At 47.6% G+C, this 24491-nt stretch overlaps 2 protein-coding genes, 1 pseudogene and 1 gene segment (V, D, J or C); all 4 read left to right on the top strand.

Annotated features, from left to right (window-relative positions):
• Positions 1-24491, top strand: part of LOC126951110 (probable non-functional T cell receptor beta variable 7-3) — a 632711-nt gene that overhangs the window by 455654 nt on the left and 152566 nt on the right.
• Positions 1-24491, top strand: part of LOC126951109 (M1-specific T cell receptor beta chain-like) — a 418381-nt gene that overhangs the window by 292683 nt on the left and 101207 nt on the right. The window lies entirely within an intron of this gene.
• Positions 5569-14307, top strand: LOC126951083 (putative trypsin-6; annotated as a pseudogene).
• On the top strand, positions 19032-22851 carry LOC126951123 (putative trypsin-6). Its single transcript, XM_050784988.1, has 5 exons — positions 19032-19344; positions 20366-20525; positions 21583-21836; positions 22239-22375; positions 22676-22851. The coding sequence occupies exons 1-5, from the start codon at positions 19161-19163 to the stop codon at positions 22826-22828; spliced, it is 888 nt and encodes a 295-aa protein (XP_050640945.1). The 5' UTR covers positions 19032-19160; the 3' UTR covers positions 22829-22851.

The following is a 24491-nucleotide window of genomic DNA, read 5'->3' as shown; positions in this document are numbered from 1 at the left end:
TCTCTGTGAGCAGGCTAGAGAGATGTCCCGCCTACCATAGCGGGATCCTGACTGCAACTTGTGAATCAAGCTCATCTCTGCACACTGTGTTTGCCTCTCCTCTGCCTTTGGGGTAGGACGCCGCAGTATATCCCACAGCTACCAACAGCTCCCCACTCTGACCAGGGAAAGAAACTAGAGAGGGTCAGGATTCACCCATTTGATTAATTAACTAGGAAGGATTCATTTTCATAAAACTTGCTCGCCTTTAAGACACTTCAAGTGAGTTATTTGGGACTCTTTTAAAAAGGTGGAAGGAAAGACACCTGAAGGCTGTGACACCATCCAGCCACTCTGGCCACACATTGGCTGGTTTGCACCCACTGGACGCCGCAGAGAGAGGCATGGCCCTGTGGCACGTGTGGCACCTGCCAAAGCCTCCTCCTGGCAATTCTGAGAGGGCCCATATTCTGGCCGTAGCTGGTCCAAGGTTGTCACTGAAGATCCAAGCAAGCTTCACTTTGAAATTCCACCTTCACCTTCTGTCCCAAGTGGTTGTGGACACTCCTGGGAGCTGGTACCAAAGGCCAAGAACAGCCGAGGGAGACAGACAAGTTCAGAGCACACTTCCAGTTACAGAGAACAGAGCACAGGCCTCCGAGTGTCCACGGAGCAGCGTGGAAATTACAGTGATGAGTTGAATAAAACCTTTACATGGAGCACAGCATTCCTGGCAAACACAGGGGACCGTAGTCCACATGCTGTGGAATACACCCAAGTATGCATCAGACACTTGTTTGGTAAACGGTAAATGTGTAAGATCAATTACCTTGAGAAGGTCATCTGTGCTCCAGATGTGTGATTCATGTGAGGAGACGGCTACCACTTACTACCTTCAGAGGAAAACAGGGCTCAGCGCTCACATACAATGGACAGATACACACAGTTTACCCAGAAAGTCACTGCATAAAAACATTACTTTGTTCAACATGGATTTTTTTTTATGGAATCCAAACACAGACACTAGTTCACCTTACAGCCTTGAGTTTGTCGGCTTATGGAGAAATATATACAGTAGACAGATAGAGAAGAAACATACACTTTTTCCCTTTCTTACCATAATGTCAGTGCCACTCAAGAGTCAAGGGAAGAACCAAACGCTTCAAAGAAACAGGGCTGGGCGGGGAGTGTTAGTTTCAACTGTTTTCTGTCTCCATTCAGATCATTCCTATCAAAGCCCAGCTGGTTACCTGAAGCCAAGAGACAGACATAAGGATCCCAATGGCCTCCAGACAGCTGCTTCCACCTCCTACCTGGGCCACGTAGACTCTTTACACAAGAAAGTGAGTCACCCCACTCAGAAGGGTTGTCAGCAGAAACAGGGCATGAAAATCACAGATAACCATGGGATTTCTTCCAAGTGTTTAGTGTAAAATAAACCACCACCAACAACAACAAAAACACCTAACAAGCAAAAAAATGCTTATTCAAAATCCAAGACAAAATACTGAGTGAGAGGCAGGCCATGTGGTTGCATGTTCTCAGGCCACACAGCTTTCCAAGTCCATTTGCTCACATGGAACCGTGAGATGTGAAGGTCTCCAGAGCGTGTGGTTGGGATGGAGGCTAGTACTGTTCACCTCTGGGTCCTGACAATAGGGCAAAGAAGCAGAAAGCTACAACTCTGTCCACCACCACGGCTTATGCCCTCCTTCCCACAGAGGCTCTGAAGAGCCCCCACCTCAGCCTTCACACAAAACATCTCCTTCTGAATCAACACAGCCAGGCTGGAGTGCCGTGGCATGGTCTCTCCTCACTACAGCCTCTGCCTCCCGGGTTCAAGTGACTCAGCCCCCCAAGTGCCTGGGATTACAGGCATCCACCATCATATCCAACTAATTTTTTTTTTTTTTTGTATTCTTGGTAGAGACAGGGTTTCACCATGTTGACCAGGCTGGTTTTGAACTCCTGACCTCAGGTGATCCAAAGTGCTGGGATTACAGGTGTAAGCCGTCGCTTTGGGCCCAGGGCCCATTTTTGAAAAAATAATTTCAACTTTTATTTTAGATTCAGGGGCTATATGTGCAGGTTTGTTACATGGGTATATTGTGTGATGCTGAGCTTTGGGGTACAAATGATCTCATCGCTCAGGAAGTGAGCATAGTACCCAATAGATAGTTTTTCAGCCCTTTCCACCCTCCTTCCCTCTTCCCTCTAGTAGTTGCAGTGTCTACGGTTCCCATCTTTATATCCATGTGTACACAATTCTCAGTTCCCACTTATACGTGAGAATGTGATATTTGGTCTTCTATTCCTATGTTAATTTCCTTAGGATTATGGTCTCTGAGTTGATCCATGTTGCTGCAAAGACATGATTTCATTCTTCTCATGGCTGCATAGTATTCCACAGTGTGTGTACCACATTTCCTTTATCCAGTCTGCCACTGATAGCCACCTAGGTTGATTCCATGGCTTTGCTACTGTGTATAGTGTTGTGACGGACGTGCAAGAGTATCTGTCCTTTTGGCAGAACAATTATTTTCCTTTGGGTAAATGCCCAGTAAAGGAATTGCTGGGTGGAATATTAGTTCTGTTTTAAATTATTTCAGAAATCTCCAAACTGCTTTCTGCATAAATATTTCCATGAACTAATTTACACTCGGGCCAACAGTGTATAAGCGTTCCCTTTCCTCTGCAGCCTCAGCAGCATCTTCTGTGTTTTTGATATTTTAATAATAGCCACTCTGCTGCCGAGTTCTTTCAAGGCCAATGTGGGGAAGAGCCACAGACATCCCGTTTCCAGAAGAGAATTCTTGCCTGCCCACTGGTAGAATGCTTGTTTTCATCTGTCTTTTGTTGTTTGTTTTTCAAAGAAAAACCAAAGGTAAAGTGGTATGATCTTCCACACCTGAACCAGTTTGTAGCCGCCAGAGCCTGCTGGGAAGGGACTCCCCAAGGATGCATTGATCTTGTCACCTGGAATTTGAGAGATCAACAAGCCCCATAGCATCCGGCCATACACCTGCCCATCAGCACCCATCCTTTCAAGGGATTAGCGCAATTCTGGCTCTGCAGACATTGGCAGCCACACGTCACAAACCCTGGGTCTCTGTGGGCTTCCCTCCTCACCCAGGACCACAATGGACTGCCTGTCCTGGGCAGAGACACAGCAACATTCTCTTAAACTGAAATTAAGTATAAATCCACTTCACCAATAATCATCTGAGGGCACAGTCCCTGCCTCCGTCCTTGGGGATTTGAAAACACTCATCTCTCTGACCAAACAGGTAGGTGAGATCTGACTTTAAATGGGGGAAAATCGGGATGAATTGGGGTATCAGGAATGAATCCCCAAGTGTTTTTTGTTGGGACAGGCATCCACATCCCGAACTGTACATGGAGATGGAGAAAAATGCAGGAGAGAAGAGAAATAAATGGGGGACAAAGTGATTGAAAGCTTCTCTTGTGGTTCTTTCCGGCTCTGGTTGTTTTGCCAAGGTCTTGAGTGCAGGGAGCTGGCTCTGGCTGGGAGCTGCTGCTTTGGGAGATGGAAGCGTCACTTTAGCTCCAGAAAACTCATTCGATCATCTGTAAAATGATCATTCAATCATCTGTAAAATGTAAAATCCCAAAGTGGTTGTGATGATAAAATGAAAAAAGCATTCTTAACTTATATGAGTTACATGTTGTATAGTAAGTTACGTGGCATATAGTAAGCACACAGAAATGACTCACTGTTATCATAATTGAAAGACAGTGGTTTGGTGTGCTAAGCACTAAACACAAGATGGAAAGGTATCTTCGAAAAGTAGACAAAGAAATCCATAGTTCAGAATGAACAGTACCAAGAATGGCATGTCCTCCAAATGGAGCCTGGGCAACTGTATCTCAACCTGTCCTACACATCTGAATCTACATAACGAGGTAACAGCTCATACTGTAACACCTACAGCTATGTCTCTGCCTGTAAGGTCATTCCTTTTTGAAGAAAGATGACCTCAGACTATACTGTGATCATTTAAGGAAGAGCACAAAATACTGGAGAAGGCTTGTATTCAAGCTCTAGATACAGAAAATCCTCATATTCTTGGGTGTTACTTTTCAGACACAGAGTCAGAGCCACAAGCACTGATCCAAAAATCCCCTTTTCCAAAAATTGTTTCCACCTTCTACCGAGGTTCACCTCCCTGTTTAGTGCACACTGGTGTCTATAGTTGCTAGAGGAAGAGTCTCTCCTTATCCTCCAAGGCAGGAGTTCTGCGAAGACCCCATGACAATGGGACAAAATGAAACAACATGTTTAGGGACAACACAGGAAAAGCCCATATTATCAATGCTCCAAAACCTGGCTACCTCAGGCTTGGCCAGTTATTCACGAGCAGAGAGGTGTGTCATCTACATGGCGGTCATGGCCTGGATGGGTCTGGAACTGTGGCAAGGTAAGGCTCTGAGACAAGGTGTCAGGAGAGACATGAAATCAATCATCTATTTCTGCCAGGAAGAAAAGCACCAGGAAGGAATCAGATGTACAGTTTGTCCTCTGGGGACCTCTGCCTTGATCCCCAATAAATATTTTAGATGCCACCTGCAGCAATTCCCACACTTCACAGCGCTCTCCATGGCTTCCGTTGGCCTTATGATCAGCTCTGCCAATGTCTGTATTCTCAGGCAAGACAGAATCCTTCTGAGTCTCATTGTCTTCCGCTATAAATGGAAATAATTTTGCTCTGCACAAATCACAATTAGCATGCTTGTGGGAAGTTAAACTGTGAAACTCAACATAAATGAAAAGCAACATACCACTGCTGCTTACATGAAAACTCTTGTAAAGCAGTCAGGCACCATGCACCATCTAAGGATAGCAGTGTTAGGTATGAGCTCATCAGTGATTAGAAGGGGTACAGGTGGAGAGGGGGTCTCCGAGCAGTGGGTCTCCTGGCTGTGGGGAAGCTGGCTTGGCGGCCATTCTAGGAGCCAAACCCGAAGGTTCTCCGTGGATCCTCTGAACTCCACGGGCCCCACTTTGGCATTTTCTCCAATTGTCTCTGGTTTCCATTTGCTTCCTCCCTCTAGCCCCCTGTCCATGTCCAATTGCACCACCAAATTTCTGAGCTTTTCTCATTTTGTTCACTGTCTCCAGAACATAACTGTTTCCTTTACCTTTCAAAGAATTCAAACTTGAACTCCTGCCCATCACCAACCTGAGCTCAGAGTTGCTGAGAAGGGAAAGCACCCTCATAAGGAAGCTCCTCCTTTCATCATTAGACCTGAGCGCACACAGCATCTCCATCTCCACATGCTCTGGTCATGTTATGCCTCAGTCAATTACACAACTGTGTCTTAGTAGCCTTGGTAGGGCCCAAATCAGGGTATTCTCTGAGAAGATTCACTTTGTACTGAGCCCAGCATAATCTCACTGCATCTAAAATAGAGAATTCTAGACCCACCCCTCCACATCTTCGTTACTGAACCCAATATGTGACCCAATTACCATGTGCTTAAATCTCTACCTACTGCTCATTCTCAGATCAGATCGTAACCCAGGTTTACCATGGTCTAAACTCTGACATCTGATTGGGGGCATGTCATTCTGGTTTAGACTGTCAGTCACGAACAGGTGGGTCAGTTTGCATCACCCTGAGTGCAGGTTGCCAGGGCAACCGTGAGGCTGCAGAAAAAGAACCTATGACAGGATGCACATGAGACAGACAAATGTCTTCACATTGAAGAAGGGGAGGAGTGCGCCATTGGTTTTCCATCCTCCAGATGCACTGAGTAAGCTCCTACCTAAACTGTGCCCCCTCCTTCTTTGAAACACTTCCCATCCTTGAGCCTTAGTAGGAAGGAGAACCACCTGGAAGCCCAGAATTGTATAGAATGTTGAGTCTTCCTTCTCCTTACCCCTTAGTGTTGGAATTCTCATTCCCCAAAGCCTTGGATTTGACCTTCCCGCACACTGACTGGAGAGAAGCATCTTCATATTCACAGGAATGAGCCTTAGATAAGACTTTGCTCCTCTCACTGGGGCTTCAGGACACTGAAAAGCAAGCTTGTTACCAACACTTGCCCTTCCTTAAGTACATTAAATACATCCCCAATAGTTAAAAGGATTCTTAAACAGCCAGGCCATTCTCCCTCTTTCTAGCCCTCATCTCCTCGGCCTAAGAAAGCCCAGCTGTGTGATCCGGGGTTTGGCTTCCCCTGTCTTTCTCATTCCAGCATCCTTGCAGGAAACAGCCGGTCTCCCTCCCTGCTCTCAGAAGGCAAGTTTCCTTATCACCTGTGAATCACAAACTCACAGAGTGGCCAAACATAGCTGAGCTGATGCAAGACCCCGGGAAGGGGAAAGCTGCAGGTGTGTTTGTACTGGGAGGAACGGTGACCCTCACCTCACAGACACCTCCTCTTCCGATCCTTGGGAGGTATAAAAACGGGTCCTCCACCACCAGCCAGGTACACTCTACCATCGTGAATCCACTCCCGATCCTTGTCTTTGTGGGAGCTACTGGTGAGTTTCATGCCCTGCCTCAGGCCCCACCCACCATCCTTCCTGGCAGACACATGCCCTTCCATTCTTGCTACCTCTCCTCTTTTGACTGTGTTCTGGTATTCTATTTCCTCCATCTGGCATCTCTCCTCATCTTCCTTGGGCTCTCTTTAAGCCTCACCTGTTTCACATTCTCCGTGACTTCACTCCCACCACTGTCATTCATCCATATCTGTGCTGTGGTTGGTAAAGCTAGGAGACCAAGTGGGACAGGCCTATGAAATGAAGCAGCAGTCTTCAGGCTTGGCTCCAACAGCACCAGAATAGCACCACTACAGCTGCTCTTAACCACGAATGCACCTGGGGAGGTTGAAAAATTACTGATGCCACAGACTAACCTGGAGAAGTTCTAACTTCATGTTTCTGGGGTGCAGCCTGTGTACTGAGCTTTTAAGCTTCCTAGGTGATTTTTAACATTTCCAGGCATGCAGCCAAGGTTAAGAATTGCTGTTCTATTGGCCAATAACAACATCTACCTATGTTCTTCCGAAGTGAACCTGGGGGCTGCCATCACCTCTGCCCTGACTGCACAGATCTGAGCTGAGGGGGAAGCTGGTCATGGCCAGGTCTACACAGCCAAGGGGTGTTCCTAGCTTGGGGAAAGTATCCTGATAATCCAGGGCTCAAATTGCCAGAGGAAGTGCACAGGCGATCAATAAAAGAGAGAAGCACACGGTGGGTGACCAACCACATCCCAACTCCAATCCGACTGGAAGCATTGTGAGGACATCCCTTAGGACCTCAGCCTGGTGATCCCAGGAAAGATCTGAGCCCCCACTGGGCACCTAGCTACATACCCTGCAGACACAAAGACTTGGGAGCCACATCCAGTGATGCTCACCAGGGATGGCAGTGCTCCCTCCCTTGCATAGACTCACTGTGCTTGTTAAGGATTTCTAATTAGCAGAAATCAACTGCAGGCAGGGAGTGCCACCCCTAATGTGCTACTGAGGTGCCTTCTCCCTTCCCATCTCCACTCCAGTTGCTGTCCCCTTTGACAATGATGACAAGATCATTGGGGGCTACACCTGTGAAGAGAATTCTCTCCCCTACCAGGTGTCCCTGAATTATGGCTCCCACTTCTGTGGTGGTTCCCTCATCAGCAAATAGTGGGTGGTGTCAGCAGCTCATTGTTACAAGCCGTAAGTGTGCGGCCCCTGACTGCAAAGCTCCCAGCCAGGCTGCCTGGGAGAGCTTGGCTTCAGCCCAGGGAACTACTGAGGTTGGGTAAGATTGATGGGAGAGGTGGTGGAGAAGAAAACTTGTTGGCAGCAGCTGACTCTCCAGAGCAGAGAGTGAACATGAGACAGGAACCTCTCACACCCAGGCAAATCCATGAAACAGCAAGGGTTGTGGTCATAAAAGCAGGCAGGAATGATCTTGGGGTGCTCAGAGCTAGTGACAAAAGCAGTCTAGTACCTCTTGCTGGATAGTTACATATTAAAACTACCTAAGACAAGAGTTTTTAAAAATACTGATGCCTGTGTCCTATCCCAGGGCAATTAACTCAAAATTTGCAGGAAGAGGCTGTGAATGTCAGTGAATATTTAACACTCTACCTCAGGTAACTGTAGAGTGTACAGACAGAGCTGAGCGTTGCCTACACCAAGAACTCTCAAACCTGAGTATGCCTCAGAGCCACCTGCAGGCTTGTTAAGGTACAAATCACTGGGTCCCATCCCCAAGGTTCTGATCAGTAGGTGGGGGTAAGGACCAAGAATTTACATTTCTAACAAGTTCCCTGGAGATACTAATGCTATGGTGATACTGAGGTTTGGGGCACAAATGATCTCATCATCAGGCAGTGAGCATAGTACCCAATAGGTAGTTTTTCAGCTCTTTCCACCCTCCTTCTCTCTTCCCTCTAGTAGTTGCAGTGTCTACTCTTCCCATCTTTATATCCATGTGTACCCAATGCTCAGCTCCCACTTATACACAAGAACGTGATATTTACTTTTCCATTCCTATGTTAATTTGCTTAGGATTATGGTCTCCAGTTCCATCCATCTTGTTGCAAAAGACATGTTTTCATTCTTTTCATGTCTGCATAGTATTCCATGGGGTACATGTACCACATTTCCTTTATCCAGTCTACCGCTGATGGCCACCTAGGTTGATTCCATGGCTTTGCTACTATGAATAGTGCTGTGACGGATGTGCAAGTGCATCTGTCTTTTTGGCAGAACAATTATTTTCCTTTAGGTAAATGCACAGTAAAGGAATTGCTGGGTTGAAAGGTAGTTCTGTTTTAAATTATTTCAGAAATCTCAAAACTTCTCTCTGCTTTAAATTTTCCATGAACTAATTTATACTCTGGCCAGCAGTGTATCGGCATTCCCTTTCCTCTGCAGCCTCACCAGCATCTTCTGTTTTTTGTTTTTTTTGTTTGTTTGATTGTTTGTTTGTTTGTTTTTTGACATTTTAATAATAGCCACTCTGCAGCCAAGCTCTTTCAAGACCATGTGGGGAAGAGTCACAAATTTCTGTTTTCCAGAAGAGAATTCTTGCCTGCCCAGTGGTAGAATTCTTGTTTTCATCTGTCTTTCATTATTTGTTTTACAAAGAAAAACCAAAGGTAAAGTGGTATGATCTTCCACACCTGAACCAGTTTGTAACTGCCAGAGTCTGCTGGAAGGAGCCCCTGAAGGATGGATTGATCTTGTCACCTGGAATTTGAGAGATCAACAAGCCCCATAGCAACTTGGCATACAACTGCCCATCAGCGCTCATCCTTTCAAGGGAGTAGCTCAATTCTGGCTCTGCAGACACTGGTAGCCACAGGTGACAAACACTGGGCCTCTGTGGACTTCCCTTGTCACCCAGGGCCACAATGGGCTGCCTGTCCTAGGCAGAGACACAGCAACATTCTCTCAAACTGAAATTAAGCATAAATCCACTTCACCAATAATCATCTGAGGGCACAGTCCCTGCCTCCTTCCTCAGGGATTTTTAAAACACACATCTCTCTGACCAAACATGTAGGTGAGTCTGACTTTAAATGGAGGAAAATCGGGATGAATTGGGGTATCAGGAATGAATCCCAAGTGTTTTTGTGTGGGAACAGGCATCCACATCCCGAACTGTACCTGGAGATGGAGAAAAATGCAGCAGTGGCCGGGCGCAGTGGCTCAAGCCTGTAATCCCAGCACTTTGGGAGGCCGAGACGGGCGGATCACGAGGTCAGGAGATCAAGACCATCCTGGCTAATGTTGGGGTCCGTGCCGGGGGTGGTGGAGAATGAAAGAACACACAAAAGACAAAGACACACAGAGAACATGGCGGCCGCGCTCAGAGCCTCCGCCTCACTTTATTTATACTCCATAAACCCCACGTCAGCAGAAAGAATGCAATGCAAAACAAACTTTCTTTTCCCACATGTAACCTTCTACTCAGTTCCTTGTTTCTATGCTCTTCCTTATCTGCCCGCCTTCTTGGCGCCTACGGGAGTTCATTAAAAGTTCAATTGGAGATACTGTCCTTGAGCCCTATCTATTCTCAGCATACTGTTTTCAAAGGCCCCTGCAGGCTAACACAGTGAAACCCCGTCTCTACTAAAAAATACAAAAAACTAGCCGGGCGAGGTGGCGGGTGCCTGTAGTCCCAGCTACTCAGGAGGCTGAGGCAGGAGAATGGCGTGAACCTGGGAGGCAGAGCTTGCAGTGAGCTGAGATCCAGCCACTGCACTCCAGCCTGGGCGACAGAGCGAGACTCTGTCTCAAAAAAAAAAAAAAAAAAAAAAAGAAAAGAAAAAAGAAAAATGCAGCAGAAGAGAAAAAATGGGCAACAAAGTGGCTGAAAGTCACTGAAAGCTTGGTTCTTTCTGGCTCGGCGGCCATGGCAGGAGCTGAACCCGAAGGTACTCTGTGTGTCCTCTCAACTCCACAGGCCCCACTTTGACATTTTTTCCAATTCTCTCTAGTTTCCATTTGCTTCCTCCCTCTACCCCCAGCCATATCCAATTTCACCACCAAGTTTCCGGTCTTTTATCATTTTGTTCACTATCTCCAGAACATCCCTGGTTCTTTTACCATTCAAAGATTTCAAACTTGAACTCCGCTCACTCCTACCTATCACCAACCTGAGCTCTGAGTTGCTAAGAAGGGAAAGCACCCTCATAAGGAAGCTACTTCTTTCCTTACATCATTAGACTTGAGCGGAGACAGCATCCCCATCTCCACACTGCTCTGGCCACGTTGTGCCTCAGTCAATTACACAACTGTGTCTTAGTAGCCTTGGTAAGGCCCAAATCAGGATATTCTCTGCAGAGATTCACTTTGTACTGAGCCCAACATAATCTCACTGCATCTAAGACAGAAAATTCTAGACCCACTCCTCCAAATCTCCATTACTGAATCCAATATATGACCCATTTAACATGTGCTAAAATCTCTGCCTACTGCAGAGGTCATGTGGGGCTGGCCCACGGAATGAAGCAGCAGGCTTCAGGCTGGGCTTCGACAGCACCAGAGTAGCACCACTATAGCTGCTCTAAACCTCGAATGCACCTGGGGAGGTTAAAAAATTACTCATGCCAGAGACTCAGCTCTAGAAATTCTAACTTCATTTGTCTGGGGTGTGGCCTATGTTCTGGGTTTTTAAGCTTCCCAGGAGATTTGTAATATTTCCGGGCATGCAGTCAAGGTTAAGAATTGCTGTACTATTGGCCAATAACAACATCTACCCCTGTTCTGCCAAAGTGAGCCTGGGGGCTGCCCTCAACTCTGCCCTGGCTACACGGAATTGAGCTATAGGGGAAACTGGGCATGGACAGCTCTATGCAGCCAGGGGGTTTTCCTAGTTTAGCCAAAGTCTCCTGACAATCCAGGGCTCAAAAAGCCAGGAGAAGTACACAGGTGATGAATAAAAAAGAGAAGCACTAAGTCGGTGAGGCAACCACATCCCAACACCTATCCCACTGGAAGCATTGTGAGGACATTCATTGTGACTTCAGCCTGGTGACCCCAGGAGAGATCTGAACCCCTGCAGGGTTCCTAGCTACATGCCCTGTAGACAGAGACTTGGGAGCCACATCCAGTGATACTCACCAGGGGTGCCAGCGCTCCCTCCCTTCCTAGCCTCACTGTGCTTCTTAAGGATTTCTAATTAGCAGGAAGTAACCATAGGCCGGGAGCACGACCCCTAACATGCTACTGAGGTGCCTTCTCCCTTCCCGTCTCCACTCCAGTTGCTGCCCCCTTTGATGATGATGACAAGATCGTTGGGGACTACACCTGGAAGAAGAATTCTCTCCCCTACCAAGTGTCCCTGAATTCTGGCTCCCATTTCTGTGTGGCTCCCACATCAGTGAACAGTGGGTGGTGTCGGCAGCTCACTGCTACAAGCCGTAAGTGTAGGGCCCCTGACTGCAAAGCTCCCAGCCAGGCTGCCTGGGAGAGCTTGGCTTCAGCCCAGGGAACTACTGAGGTTGGGTAAGATTGATGAGAGAGGTGGTGGAGAAGAAAACTTGTTGGCAGCAGCTGATTCTCCAGAGCAGACAGTGAACACAAGACAGGAACCTCTCACACCAAGGTAAATCCATGAAACAGCAAGGGTTGTGGTCATAAAAGCAGGCAGGGATGATCTTGGGTGCTCAGAGCTAGTGAGAAAAGCAGGCAAGTACCTTTTGTTGGTTAGCTACACATTAAAGCCACCTAAGAAAGAGTTTGTTTAAAATACTGATGCCTGTGTCCTATCTCATAGCAATTAACTCAAAATTTTCAGGAAGAGGGTGTGAATATCAGTGAATATTTAACTTTCTACCTCTGTTAACTTTACAGTGCATAGACAGAGCTGAGACCGCTGCCTACACCAAGAACTCTCAAACCTGAGTATGCATCAGAAGAACCTGCAGGCTTGTTAAGGCACAAATCACTGGGTCCCATCCCCAAGGTTCTGATCAGTAGATGGTGGTAAGGGCCAAGAAATTTCACTTCTAACAAGTTCCCTGAAGAAGCTAATGCTATGGCTGTCCCTGGATTAGATTACACAGAATGGTGGTGCTCACCAGGCCAAGAAGGGAGGAAGGAACAGGCACTGTGTACAGTTAGCAAAGACTTGGGGTGAAGAATGCTGGGAAATCTTCAAGGAGCTCCTTGTGCCCACAGTGCTAGTGACTGTGGAGATTGTGGGAAAGAGGCTGGGAAGGCGGGTTGAGAAGCAGCCTCTGGTGGCATCCCTTTGACTCTTCCCCACCCAACTACCACCAACCTCTGAAGCAGAAAGGTCCTGGGTCTCACACATGCACTGATCCACGTCCCTCTCCTGCCCATGGGATATGGCCACACACCCCACCACGTGCTCCAGAGCTGTCTATGAGGAGGGAGCTTAAGTACCCTGGGGAAAGTGGGAAGGGTGACCCAGCTGTGGGAGAAGGTCTTCACCACGCCTGCCCTGCCCATCGGCCACATCCAGGTGAGACTGGGAGAACACAACATCGAAGTCCTGGAGGGGAAAGAGCAGTTCATCAATGCAGCCAAGATCATCCACCACCCCAAATACAACAGGAAGATTGGAACAATGACATCATGCTGATCAAGCTCTCCTCACCTGCCATCATCAATGCCCGCGTGTCCAACATCACTCTGCCCACCGCCCCTCCAGCTGCTGGCGCCGAGTGCCTCATTTCCGGCTGGGGAAACACTCTGAGCTCTGGCGGTGAGTGAGACCCTTTGCCCTTCTACTTCCCTCCATCCTCACAATTTCCAGAAAAAAACGATGCCCCTTAACTTAAAACCTCTAGCCTCCAGGCTTAAGACACATTTCTAGTGCCCATTACACACAGGCTCTGCACTGGGCACCAGAGACATGCAAAGTCTCAAGGATTTTGCTTAGACAATCAAGAGACAGGACAATTGGAGAACTTCCTATGAACATGTCTTGGAAGGGGTTCAAAAATGATCATTTTGGGAAGTAAAAGCCAGAGTCCCTTGCCAGGACTTATGTTTTGGAGTCCTGTCCAGGGCAGTGTTCCTCTTCAGTGTTCCATCCTAGATTATTGGCTCCTTCTCTGACCTGACCCACATTTCTGCTTTCTTTGATCTCTTCCTGATCCTCACAGCTGACTACCCAGACGAGGTTCAGTGCCTGGATGCTCCTGTGCTGACCCAGGCTGAGTGTGAAGCCTCCTACCCTGGGGAGATTACCAGTAACACATTCTGTGTGAGCTTCCTTGAGGGAGGCAGCGATTCCTGCCAGATGATTTGAACAACCCTTCCCATGCTGAGGCTCCCACTGATACCCAAGACCTAACTGGGAAAAAGATTTGAACTGCCAAGGTGGCAGGGCTGAGGAGGTTCCCTGCAGTGAGCCCATGGAGAAGTAAGGAAGGCTCCATTGGTCTGCACGCTGTCTGCTTAGGAAGAACAGAGAATGGGCCACCGTGAAAAGGATGTGGAGCCACAGAGCTGGCTGGAAAGGGGTCTTTTAAGGTTCAGAGTAAATGTAGCTATATTCTTCCTCCATCTCTCCATACAACTTGTCCCTTCTTTCCCCCAGGGTGACTCTGGTGGCCCTGTGGTCTGGAACAGACAGCTCCAAGGAATTGTCTCCTGGGGCGATGCCTGTGCCCAGAAGAACAGGCCTGTAGTCTACACCAAAGTCTACAACTATTTGGCCTGGATTAAGGACATCATAGCTGCCAACAGCTAAAGCCCCCAGTCACTCTGCAGTCTCTATACCAGTAAAGTGACCCTGCTCTCACTGTCTGTGTCTGTACCTGCTCCCTCACACTCTTTCACACTGGAAAGCATCCTCCAATCTAAGGTCAGACACGACAGTCCCCCTTAAAGGTAAGCAGAGCCCCCAGCTCCCAAAATGTGTTCCATGGTAAAGCAAATAAATGCTTATTCAAAATCCAAGACAAAATACTGTGTGAGATCCAGGCCATGGAGTTGCCTTTTCTCAGGCCACACAGCTTGCCCAGTCCATTTGCTCACACTCAACCATGAGATTTGAAGGTCTGCAGAGCGTGTGCTCGGGATCGAGGCTAGTACTGTTCACCTGTGGGTCCAGACAAAAGGGCAAAGAGGCAGAAAGCTGCAACTCTGTCCACCACTGTGACTTAGGGCCTCCTTCACACTGGGGCTCCGAAGAGCCCCCACCTCAGCCTTCACACAAAACATCTCCTTCTGGCTCAACTACATCCAGGCTGGAGTGCCGTGGCATGATCTCTGCTCACTACAACCTCCACCTCCCGGGTTCAAGTGATTCAGCCTCCCAAACAGCTGGGATTACAGGCACACACCACTATTCCCAGCTAATTTTTTTTGTGTGTGTGTTGTTAGTAGAGATAGGGTTTCACCATGTTGGCCAGTCTGGTTTTGAACTCCTGACCTCAAGTAATCCAAAGTGCTGGGTACAGGTGTGAGCTACCACTTCTGGTGCAGGTTCCGTTTAAAAAAAATAATTTCAATTTTTATTTTAGATTCAGGGGGTACATGTACAGGTTTGTTACATGGGTATATTGTGTAATACTGAGGTTTGGGGCACAAATGATCTCATCACTCAGGCAGTGAGCTTATACCCAATAGGTAGTTTTTCACCCTCCTTCTCTCTTCCCTCTAGTAGTTGCAGTGTCTACTGTTCCCATATTTATATCCATGTTTACCCAATGCTCAGCTCCCACTTATACATGAGAATGTGATACTCGGTTTTCTGTTCCTATGTTAATTTGCTTAGGATTATGGTCTCCAGCTCTATCCATGTTTCTGCAAAGGACATGATTTCATTCTTCTCATGGCTGTATAGTATTCCATGGTGTATGTACCACATTTCCTTCATCCAATCTACCTCTGATGGCCACCTAGGTTGATTCCATGGCTTTGCTACCATGAATAGTGCTGTGACAGACATGCAAGAACATCTGTCTTTTTCGCAGAACAATTATTTTCCTTTGGGTAAATGTCCAGTAAAGGAGTTGCTGGGTGGAATCGTAGTTCTGTTTTAAATTATTTCAGAAATCTCCAAACTGCTTTCTGCATTACTTTTTCCATGAACTAATTTACACTCTGGCCAACAGTGTATCAGCATTCCCTTTCCTCTGTAGCCTCACCAGCATCTTCCTTTTTTTTTTTTTTTTTTTTGACATTTTAATAATAGCCACTCTCCAGCCAAGTTCTTTCAAGCCCAACGGAGGAAGAGCCACAAACATCCCTTTTCCAGAAGAGAATTCTTGCCTGCCCACTGGTAGAATGCTTGTTTTTATCTGTCTTTTGTTGTTTGTCAAAGAAAAATCAAAGGTAAAGTGGTATGATCTTCCACACCTGAACCAGGTTGCAGCCACCAGAGCCTGCTGGGAAGGGGCCCGTCAAGCATGCATTGATCTTGTCACCTGGAATTTGAGAGATCAAGAAGACCCATAGCAACCGACCATACACCTGCCCATCAGCACTCATCCTTTCACAGAATTAGCTCAATTCTGGCTCTGCAGACACTGGCAGCCACAGGTGACAAATCCTGGGCCTCTGTGGGCTTCCCTCATCACCCAGGGCCACAATGGGCTGCCTGTCCTAGGCAGAGACACAGCAACATTCTATTAAACTGAAAATAAGCTTAAATCCACTTCACTAATAATCATCTGAGGGCACACTCCCTGCCGACATCCTCAGGGATTTTAAAACACACCTCTCTCTGACCAAACAGGTAGGTGAGATCTGACTTTAAAAGGGGGGAAATCGGGATGAATTGGGGTATCAGGAATGAATCCCAAGTGTTTTTATGTAGGAATGGCATCCACATCCCGAATTGTACCTGGAGATGGAAAAAAAGGCAGGAGAGAAGGAGAGAAAAAAAGGGGGACAAAGTGGCTAAAAGTCATTGAAAGCATCTCTTGTGGTTCTTTCCAGCTCTGGCTGCTTTGCTGAGATCATAGGTGAAGGCAGGGTCAGCTCTGGCTGGGAGCTGCTGCTCTGGGAAATGGGAGAGTCATTCACCTCCAGAAAGCTCATTTGATCATATGTAAAATGGGGAATCCCATAGTTGGTTGTGATGATAAAATGAAAAATACATTCTTAACATGTATGAGTTACATACTGTATAGTAAGGTACATGCTATATAGTAAGCACACAAAAATGATTCAGTGTTATCATAATTGAAGGACAGTGGTTTGGTGTGCTAAGCACTAAATACAAGCCAGAAAGATGTCTTAGAGAAGTAGACAAAGAAAACTGTAGTTCAGAATGAACAGTAGCAAGAATGGCATGTCCTCCAAATTGAGCTCGGGCAGCTGGATCTGAACCTGTCCTACACATGTGAGTCTACGGTATGAAGTAACAGTCTCCACCTATAGCTGTCTTTGCTGTCTATAAGGTCATTCATTTTTCAACAAAGCTGACCTCAGACTATAGTGTGATCATTTAAGGAAGAGCGCAAAATACTGGAGAAGGCTGGTCTTCAAGCTCTAGATACAGAAAATCCTCATATTCTTGGGTGTTCCCTTTCAGACAGAGAGTCAGAGTCACAAGCACAGATCCAAAAATCCCCTTTTCCAAAAAATTTTCCACCTACTACTAAGGTTCACCTCCCTGTTTAGTGCACACTGGTTTCTACAGTTGCTACAGCAAGAGTCTCTCCTTATCCTCCAAGGCAGGAGTTCTGCGAAGACCCCATGACAAGGGGGCAAAATGAAACATGTTTAGGGACAACACAGGAAAAACCCATATTATCAATGCCCCAAAACCTGGATACGTCAGGCTTGACCAGTTATTCGTGAGCAGAGAAGTGTGTCATCTACATGGCAGTCATGGCCTGGATGGGTCTGGAACTGTGGCAAAGTAAGGCTCTGAGACAAGGTGTCAGGAGAAAGATGAATTGAATCATCTATTTCTGCCAGGAAAAAAAGCACCAGGAAGGAATCAGATGTACAGTTTGTCCTCTGGGTACCTCTGCTTTGATCCTCAATAAATCTCCTTTTAGATGCCACCTGCAGCAATTCCCATACTTCACAGCACTCTCCATGGCTTCCGTTGGCCTTATGGTCAGCTCTGCCAAGATCTGTATTCTTGGGCAAGACAGAATCCTTCTGAATCTCATTGTCTTCCTCTACAAATGGAAATAATTTTGTTCTGCACAAATCACAATTAGCATGTTTGTGGGAAGTTAAACTGTGAAACTCAGCATAAATGAAGAGCTATGCACCACTCTTGCTTACATAAAAATTCGTATAAAGCTGTCAGGCAGCATACACCATCTAAGTACAGCAGTGTTAGGTTTGAGCCCAACAGTGATTAGAGGAGGTACGGGGTGGTGAGGGTGTCTCCAAGCAGTAGGTCTCCTGGCTGTGGGGAAGCTGACTTGGCAGCCATGCCAGGAATTGGGCCAGAAGGTAGTCTGTGTGTCCTCTCAACTCCTTGGGCCCCACTCTGGCATTTTTTCCAATTCCCTCTGGTTTCCATTTGCTTTCTCCCTCTAGCCCCTGGCCATGTCCAATTTCACCACCAAGTTTCTGAGCTTTGCTCATTTTGTTCACCATCTTCAGAACATTGCTGCTTCTTTTACCTTTCAAAGAATTCAAACTTGAACTCTGCTCACTCCTACCCATCACCAGCCTGAACTCAGAGTTCCTCATAAGGAAGCTCCTCCTTTCTTTACATCACTAGACCTGAGCGCAGACAACATCTCCATCTCCACACTGCTCTGGCCAGGTTATGCCTCAGTCAATTACACAACTGTATTTCAGTAGCATTGGTAGGGCGCAAATCAGGATATTATCTGGGAAGATTCACTTTGTACTGAACACAGCATAATCTCACTGCATCTAAAATAGAAAATTCCAGACCCACCCCTCCACATCTTCGTTATTGAACCCAATATGCGACCCATTTACCATGTGCTAAAATCTCAGATCAGATCGTATCCCAGATTTACCATGGTCCACACTCTGACATCTGATCGGGGGCATATCATGCTAGTTCAGGCTGTCAGCCCTGAGCAAGTGGGTCAGTTTACATCACCCTGAGTGCCAGTTGCCAGGGCATCCTTGAGGCTGCATAAAAAGAACCTATGATAAGATGCACATGAGGGAAACAAATGTCTTCACATTGAAGAAGGGGAGGAGTGCGCCATTGGTTTTCCATCCTCCAGATGCACTGAGTAAGCTCCTACCTAACCTGTGCCCCCTCCTTTGAAACACTTCCCATCCTTAATCCTTGGTAGGAAGGAGAGCCATCTGGAAGCCCAGAATCCTGTGGATTGCTGCATTTCCCTTCTCCTTACCCCTTAATTTGGATTTCTTATTCCCCAAAGCCTTAGATTTAACCGTGCCACATGCTGACTGGAGAGAAGCGTCTTCATATTCATAGGAACGAGCCTTAGATATGACTTTGCTCCTCTCATGGGGGCTTCAGGACACTGAAAAGCCAAGCTTGTTACCAACACTTGCCCTTCCTTAAGTACATTAAATACATCCACAATAGTTAAAAAGATTCCTAAACAGTCAGGCCATTCTCCCTCCCTCTAACCCTCATCTCCTCGGCCTATGAAAGCCCAGCTGTGTGATCCGGGTCTTATCTTTCCCTGTCTTTCCCATCCCAGCATCCTTGCAGGAAACAGCCAGTCTTCCTCTCTGCTCTCAGAAGCCAAGTTCCCTTATCACCTGTGAATCACAAGCCCACAGAGTGGCCAAACATAGCCGAGCTGATGCAAGACCCTGGGAAGGGGAAAGCTGCAGGTGTGTTTGTCCTGGGAGGAGTGGTGACCTTCACCTCACAGACACCTCCTCTCCCCATCCTCGGGAGGTATAAAGATGGGTCCTCCACCACCAGTCAGGGACACTCTACCACCATGAATCCACTCCTGATCCTTGCCTTTGTGGGAGCTGCTGGTGAGTTTCATGCCCTGCCTCAGGCCCCACCCATCCCTTTCCTGGCAGACACATGCCCTGCCATTCTTGCTACTTCTCCTCTTTTGACTGTGCTCTGATATTCTATTTCCTTCATCTGGGCTTCCCATCCTCCCTGGGCTCTCTTTAAGCCTCACCTCTTTCATCTTCTCCCTGATTTCACTCCCACCACTGCAATTCATCCATATCCGAGCTGTGGTTGGAGATGCTGGGAAGGGAGACCAGGTGAGGCTGGCCCACGAAATAAAGCAGCGGGCTTCAGGCTTGGCTCCCACAGCACCAGAATACCTCCGCTATAGCTGCTCTTAACCTTGAATGCACCTGGGGAGGTGGAAAAATTACTCATGCCAGAGACTCAACTCTAGAAATTCTCACTTCATTTGTCTGGGGTGCTGCCTGTGTTCTGGGCTTTTAAGCTTCCCAGGTGATTTTTTAACATTTCTAGACATGCAGCCAAGGTTGAGAATTGCTGTTCTTTTGGACAATAATAACATCTACCTTTGTTCTGCTGAAGTGAGCCTGGGGCTGCCCTCAACTCTGCCTTCACTACACAGATCTGAGCTGAGGGGGAAGCTGGTCATGGCCAGGTCTACACAGCCAGGGGGTTTTCTTAGCTTGGCCAAAGTATCCTGACCATCCAGGGCTTAAACAGCCAGGTGGAGTACGCAGGTGGTGAATGAAAGAGAGAAGCATTCAGTGGGTGAGACAACCCCATCCCAACTCCTATCCCACTGGAAGCATTGTGAGGACATTCCTTGCATCCTCAGCCTGGTGACCCCAGGAGAGATCTGAGCCCCCACTGGATACCTAGCTATGTGCCCTGCAGACACAGAGACTTGGGAACCACATCCAGCGATGCTCACCGGGGTGGCAGTGCTCCCTCCCTTGCATAGCCTCACTGTGCTTCTTAAAGATTTCTAATTCGCAGGAAGCAACTGCAGGCTGGGAGCACCACCCCCAACATGCTACTGACTTGCCTTCTCCCTTCCCGTCTCCACTCCAGTTGCTGTCCCCATTGACGATGATGACAAGATTGTTGGGGGCTACACCTGTAAGGAGAATTCTGTCCCCTACCAAGTGTTCCTGTATTCTGGCTACCACTTCTGTGGTGGCGCCCTCATCTGTGAACAATGGGTAATTTCAGCCTGTCACTGCTACAAGCCGTAAGTGTGGGGCCCCTGAATGCAAAAATCCAACCCAGGCTGCCTGGGAGAGCTTGGCTTCAGCCCAGGGAAGTACTGAGGTTTGGTAAGATGGAGGGGAGAGATGGTGGAGAAGAAAACTTGTTGGCAGCAGCTGACTCTTCAGAGCAGAGAGTGAACACAAGACAGGAACCTCCCACACCCAGGCAAATCCATGAAACAGCAAGGGTTGTGGTCATAAAACCAGGCAGGGATGATCTTGGAGTGGACTGAGCTAGTGAGAAAAGCAGGCAAGTACTTTTGCTGGTTAGCTACACATTAAAGCCACCTAAGAAAGAGTTTTTAAAAATACTGATGCCTGTGTCCTATCCCAGGGCAATTAACTCAAAATTTTCAGGAAGAGGGTGTGAATATCAGTAAGCATTTCACACTCTACCTCTGGTAACTGTAGAATGTGTAGACAGAACTCAGAACTGCTGCCTATACCAGGAACTCTCAAACCTGAGTATGCATCAGAAAAACCTATAGGCTCGTTAAGGCACAAATCACTGGGTCCCATACCCAAGGTTCTGATCAATAGACAGGGGTAGGACCAAGAATTTACATTTCTAACAAGTTCCCAGGAGATTCTAATACTATGGCTACCTTTGGATTAGATTACACAGAAGTATGGTGCTCACCAGGCCAAGAAAGGAGGGAGGAACAGGCACTATGCACAGTTAACAAAGGCCTGGGATGGAGGATACTGGGAAATCTTCAAGGATCTCCTTGTGCCCACAGTGCTAGTGACTGTGGAGATTCTGGGAAAGAGGCTGTGAAGGTGGACTGAGAAGCAGCCTCCACTGGGATCCCTTTGACTCTGCCCCACCCCACTAACACCAACCTCTGAAGCAGAAAGATCCTGGGTCTCACACCTGCACTGACCCACATCCCTCTTCTGTCCCTGCGATATGGCCACACACCCCACCCTATGACTCCAGAGCTGTCCATGAGCAGAGAGCTTGAGAACCCTGGGGAAGGTGGGATGGGTAACCCAGCTGTGAGAGAGGATCTTCACCATGCCTGCCATGCCCATCAGCCGCATCCAGGTGATACTGGGAGAGCACAACATCAATGTCCTTGAGGGGACTGAGCAGTTCATCAGCGCAGACAAGATCATCTGCCACCCCGAATACAACCCAACAACTCTGGACAATGACATCATGCTGATCAAGCTCTCCACACCTGCCGTCATCAATGACTACGTGTCCATCATCCCTCTGCCCACCCACCCTCCAGTTCCCTGCACTGAGTGCCTCATCTCTGGTTGGGGCAACACTTTGAGCTATGGTGGTGCGTGGCTCCCTTTGTCCTTCTACTTCCCTCCATCCTCACAATTTCCAGAACGAACCATGCCCCTTAACTTAAATCCACTTGCCTCCGGGCTTAAGACACATTTCTAGTGGCCATTACACACAGGTTCTGTACTGGGCACCAGAGGATGCAAAGTCTCAAGGACTTGGCTCCTAAAATCGAGAGACAGGACAAATGGAGAACGTGCTGTGATTACATAAAGGAAGGGGTTCAACAATGATCATTCTGGGATTGAAAAGCCAGAGCCCCTTGCCAGGACTTATGTTTTGGAGTCCTTTCCAGGGGCAGTGTTCCTCTTCAATGTTCCATCCTAGATTATTGTCTCCTTCTCTGGGCTGACCCACATTTCTACTTTCTTTGTTCTCTTCCTGATTCTCACAGCTGACTACCCAGATGAGCTGCAGTGCCTGTATGCTCCTGTGCTGACCCAGGCTGAGTGTGAAGCCTGCTACCCTGGAAGGATTACCAGCAACATGTTCTGTATAGGCTTCCTTGAGGGAGGCAAGGATTCCTGCCAGGTGATTTGAACAACCCTTCCCATACAGAGGCTCCCACTGATACCCAGGCCCCACCTGAGAAAAAGATTGGAACTCCCAAGGTGGTGGGGCTAAGGAGGCTCCCTGAAGTTCTCCCCATGGAGAAGTGAGGAAGGCTCCCTTGGGCTGCATGCTGTCTGCTTAGGAAGAACAGAGAATGGGCCACCATGAGAAGGACGTGGAGCCACAGAGCTGGCTGGAAAGGGATCTTTAAGGTTCAGAGTCAATATAGCTATATTCCTCCTCCATCTGTCCATACAACTTATCCTTTCTTCCACCCAGGGGGACTCTGGTGGTCCTGCAGTCTGCGACGGAGAGCTCCAAGGAATTGTCTCCTGGGGCGATGGCTGTGCCCAGAAGAACAAGCCTGGAGTCTACACCAAGGTCTACAACTATTTGGCCTGGATTAAGGAAACCATAGCTGCAAACAGCTAAAGCCCCCGATCCCTCTGCAGTCTCTATACCAATAAAGTGACCTTGTTCTCACTGTGCCTGTGTCTGTTCCCTCACACTCCTTCACACTGGAAGCATCCTCCAATTCAGGTCAGACATGACTTTCCCACTTAAAGGTAAACAGAGCCCCCAGCTCCCTGAATGTGTTCCATGTTACACTAGATTAGCACATACAAGGAGATGGAATCCAAAACTAATAAGCTTGGGAGAAAGGGGGGCAGTGTTTTCTACAGAAACGTGAGTTTCAGAAAGGTGCTCTTAGATGGGGGGTATTGATTTTTATTTGGGTTCTCACAGTGGTTAGAGCTCCTCTGCCTTCAGAACAATCACAGCACAGAAAATGTGTCAGCATCTTCGAGGCAGCCCAAAAAATCTGACCAGCTGAATCTTATTGCTAACATACAACAATAATGACCAATGCCGCTGGTGATGACATGCCTCTCCCAGGAATGCATTGGCACCAAGCCCTGGACTAAGCCTTCCCTTCTCATTCACCTGGAAAATTAGACTCAAGTAAATCTCCCTGGCCCCTAACTCTTCCTCAATTCCCTACTTCTCTCTCTGTGAGCAGCTAGAGAGATGTCCCGCCTCCCATAGCGGGAGCCAGACTGCGACTTGGGAATCAAGCCCAGCTCTGCACGCTGCATTTTAATCTTCTTTGCCTCTGGGATAGGACACCACAGTGAATCCCACAGCTACCACCAGCTCCCTACTCCGACCAGGGAAAGAAACTAGAGAGAGTCAGGATTTACCTATTTGATCAATTAACTGAGGAAGGATTCATTTTCATAAAACTTGCTTTCCTTTCAGACACTTCAAGTGAGTTATTTGGGACTCTTTAAAAGTGGTGGAAGGAAGGACATCTGAGGACTGTGACACCATCCAGCCACTCTGGCCACACCTTGGCAGGCTTGCACCACTGGAGGCAGCAGATGGAGGCAGGCCCTGCGGCACCTGTGGCAGCTGCCAAAGCCTCCTCCTGGCAAATCTGAGAGGGCCTATGTTAGGGCCACAACTCATCCAAGCTTGGCACAGAAGATCCAAGCAAGCTTCTCTTTGAAATTCCACCTTCACCTTCTGTCCCAAGTGGTTGTGGACACCCCTGGGAGCTGGTACCAAGGGCCAGGAGCAGCCAAGGGAGACAGACAAGTTCAGAGCACATTTCCAGTCACAGGGAACACAGTACAGGCCTCCAAGTTTCCACAGTGCAGCATACAAATTGCAGTGATGAGTAGAGTAAAGCCTCTACATGGAGCACAGCATTCCTGGAAAACACAGGGGACCGCAGTCCACATGCTGTGGAATACACCCAAGTATACATCAAACACTTGTTGGTAAACCGTAAATATGTAAGATCCATTACCTTGAGAGGGCCATCTGGGCTCCAGATGTGTGAATCGTGTGAGGAGACTGCTACCACTCACTATCTTCAGAGGAAAACGGGGCTCAGGGCTTACACACAATGGACAGATACACACAGGTCCCCCAGAAAGTCATTGCATAGAAACATCACTTTGTTCAACATGAATTTTGTTTTTCTGGAGTCCAAAGCCAGACCCTAGTTCACTGTACAGCCTTGGGTTTGTCTGCTTTAGGAGATATATGTCCAGTAGATAGACAGACAGACAAGACAGATACACTTTTT

The sequence above is a fragment of the Macaca thibetana genome, chromosome 3 (genome assembly GCF_024542745.1).
Source record: "Macaca thibetana thibetana isolate TM-01 chromosome 3, ASM2454274v1, whole genome shotgun sequence".
NCBI classification, from domain to species: domain Eukaryota; kingdom Metazoa; phylum Chordata; class Mammalia; order Primates; family Cercopithecidae; genus Macaca; species Macaca thibetana.
The sequence above is the reverse complement of the archived record's forward strand: the minus strand, read 5'-3'. Positions and strand labels throughout refer to the sequence as shown.

Coding starts and splice junctions, on each gene's coding strand:
- LOC126951123 (XM_050784988.1), top strand. CDS start 19,161: ATGCAAGACCCTGGGAAGGGGAAAGCTGCAGGTGTGTTTGTCCTGGGA. Junction 19,345..20,365: donor TGCCTTTGTGGGAGCTGCTG/GTGAGTTTCATG, acceptor TCTCCACTCCAG/TTGCTGTCCCCATTGACGAT. Junction 21,837..22,238: donor CAACACTTTGAGCTATGGTG/GTGCGTGGCTCC, acceptor TGATTCTCACAG/CTGACTACCCAGATGAGCTG.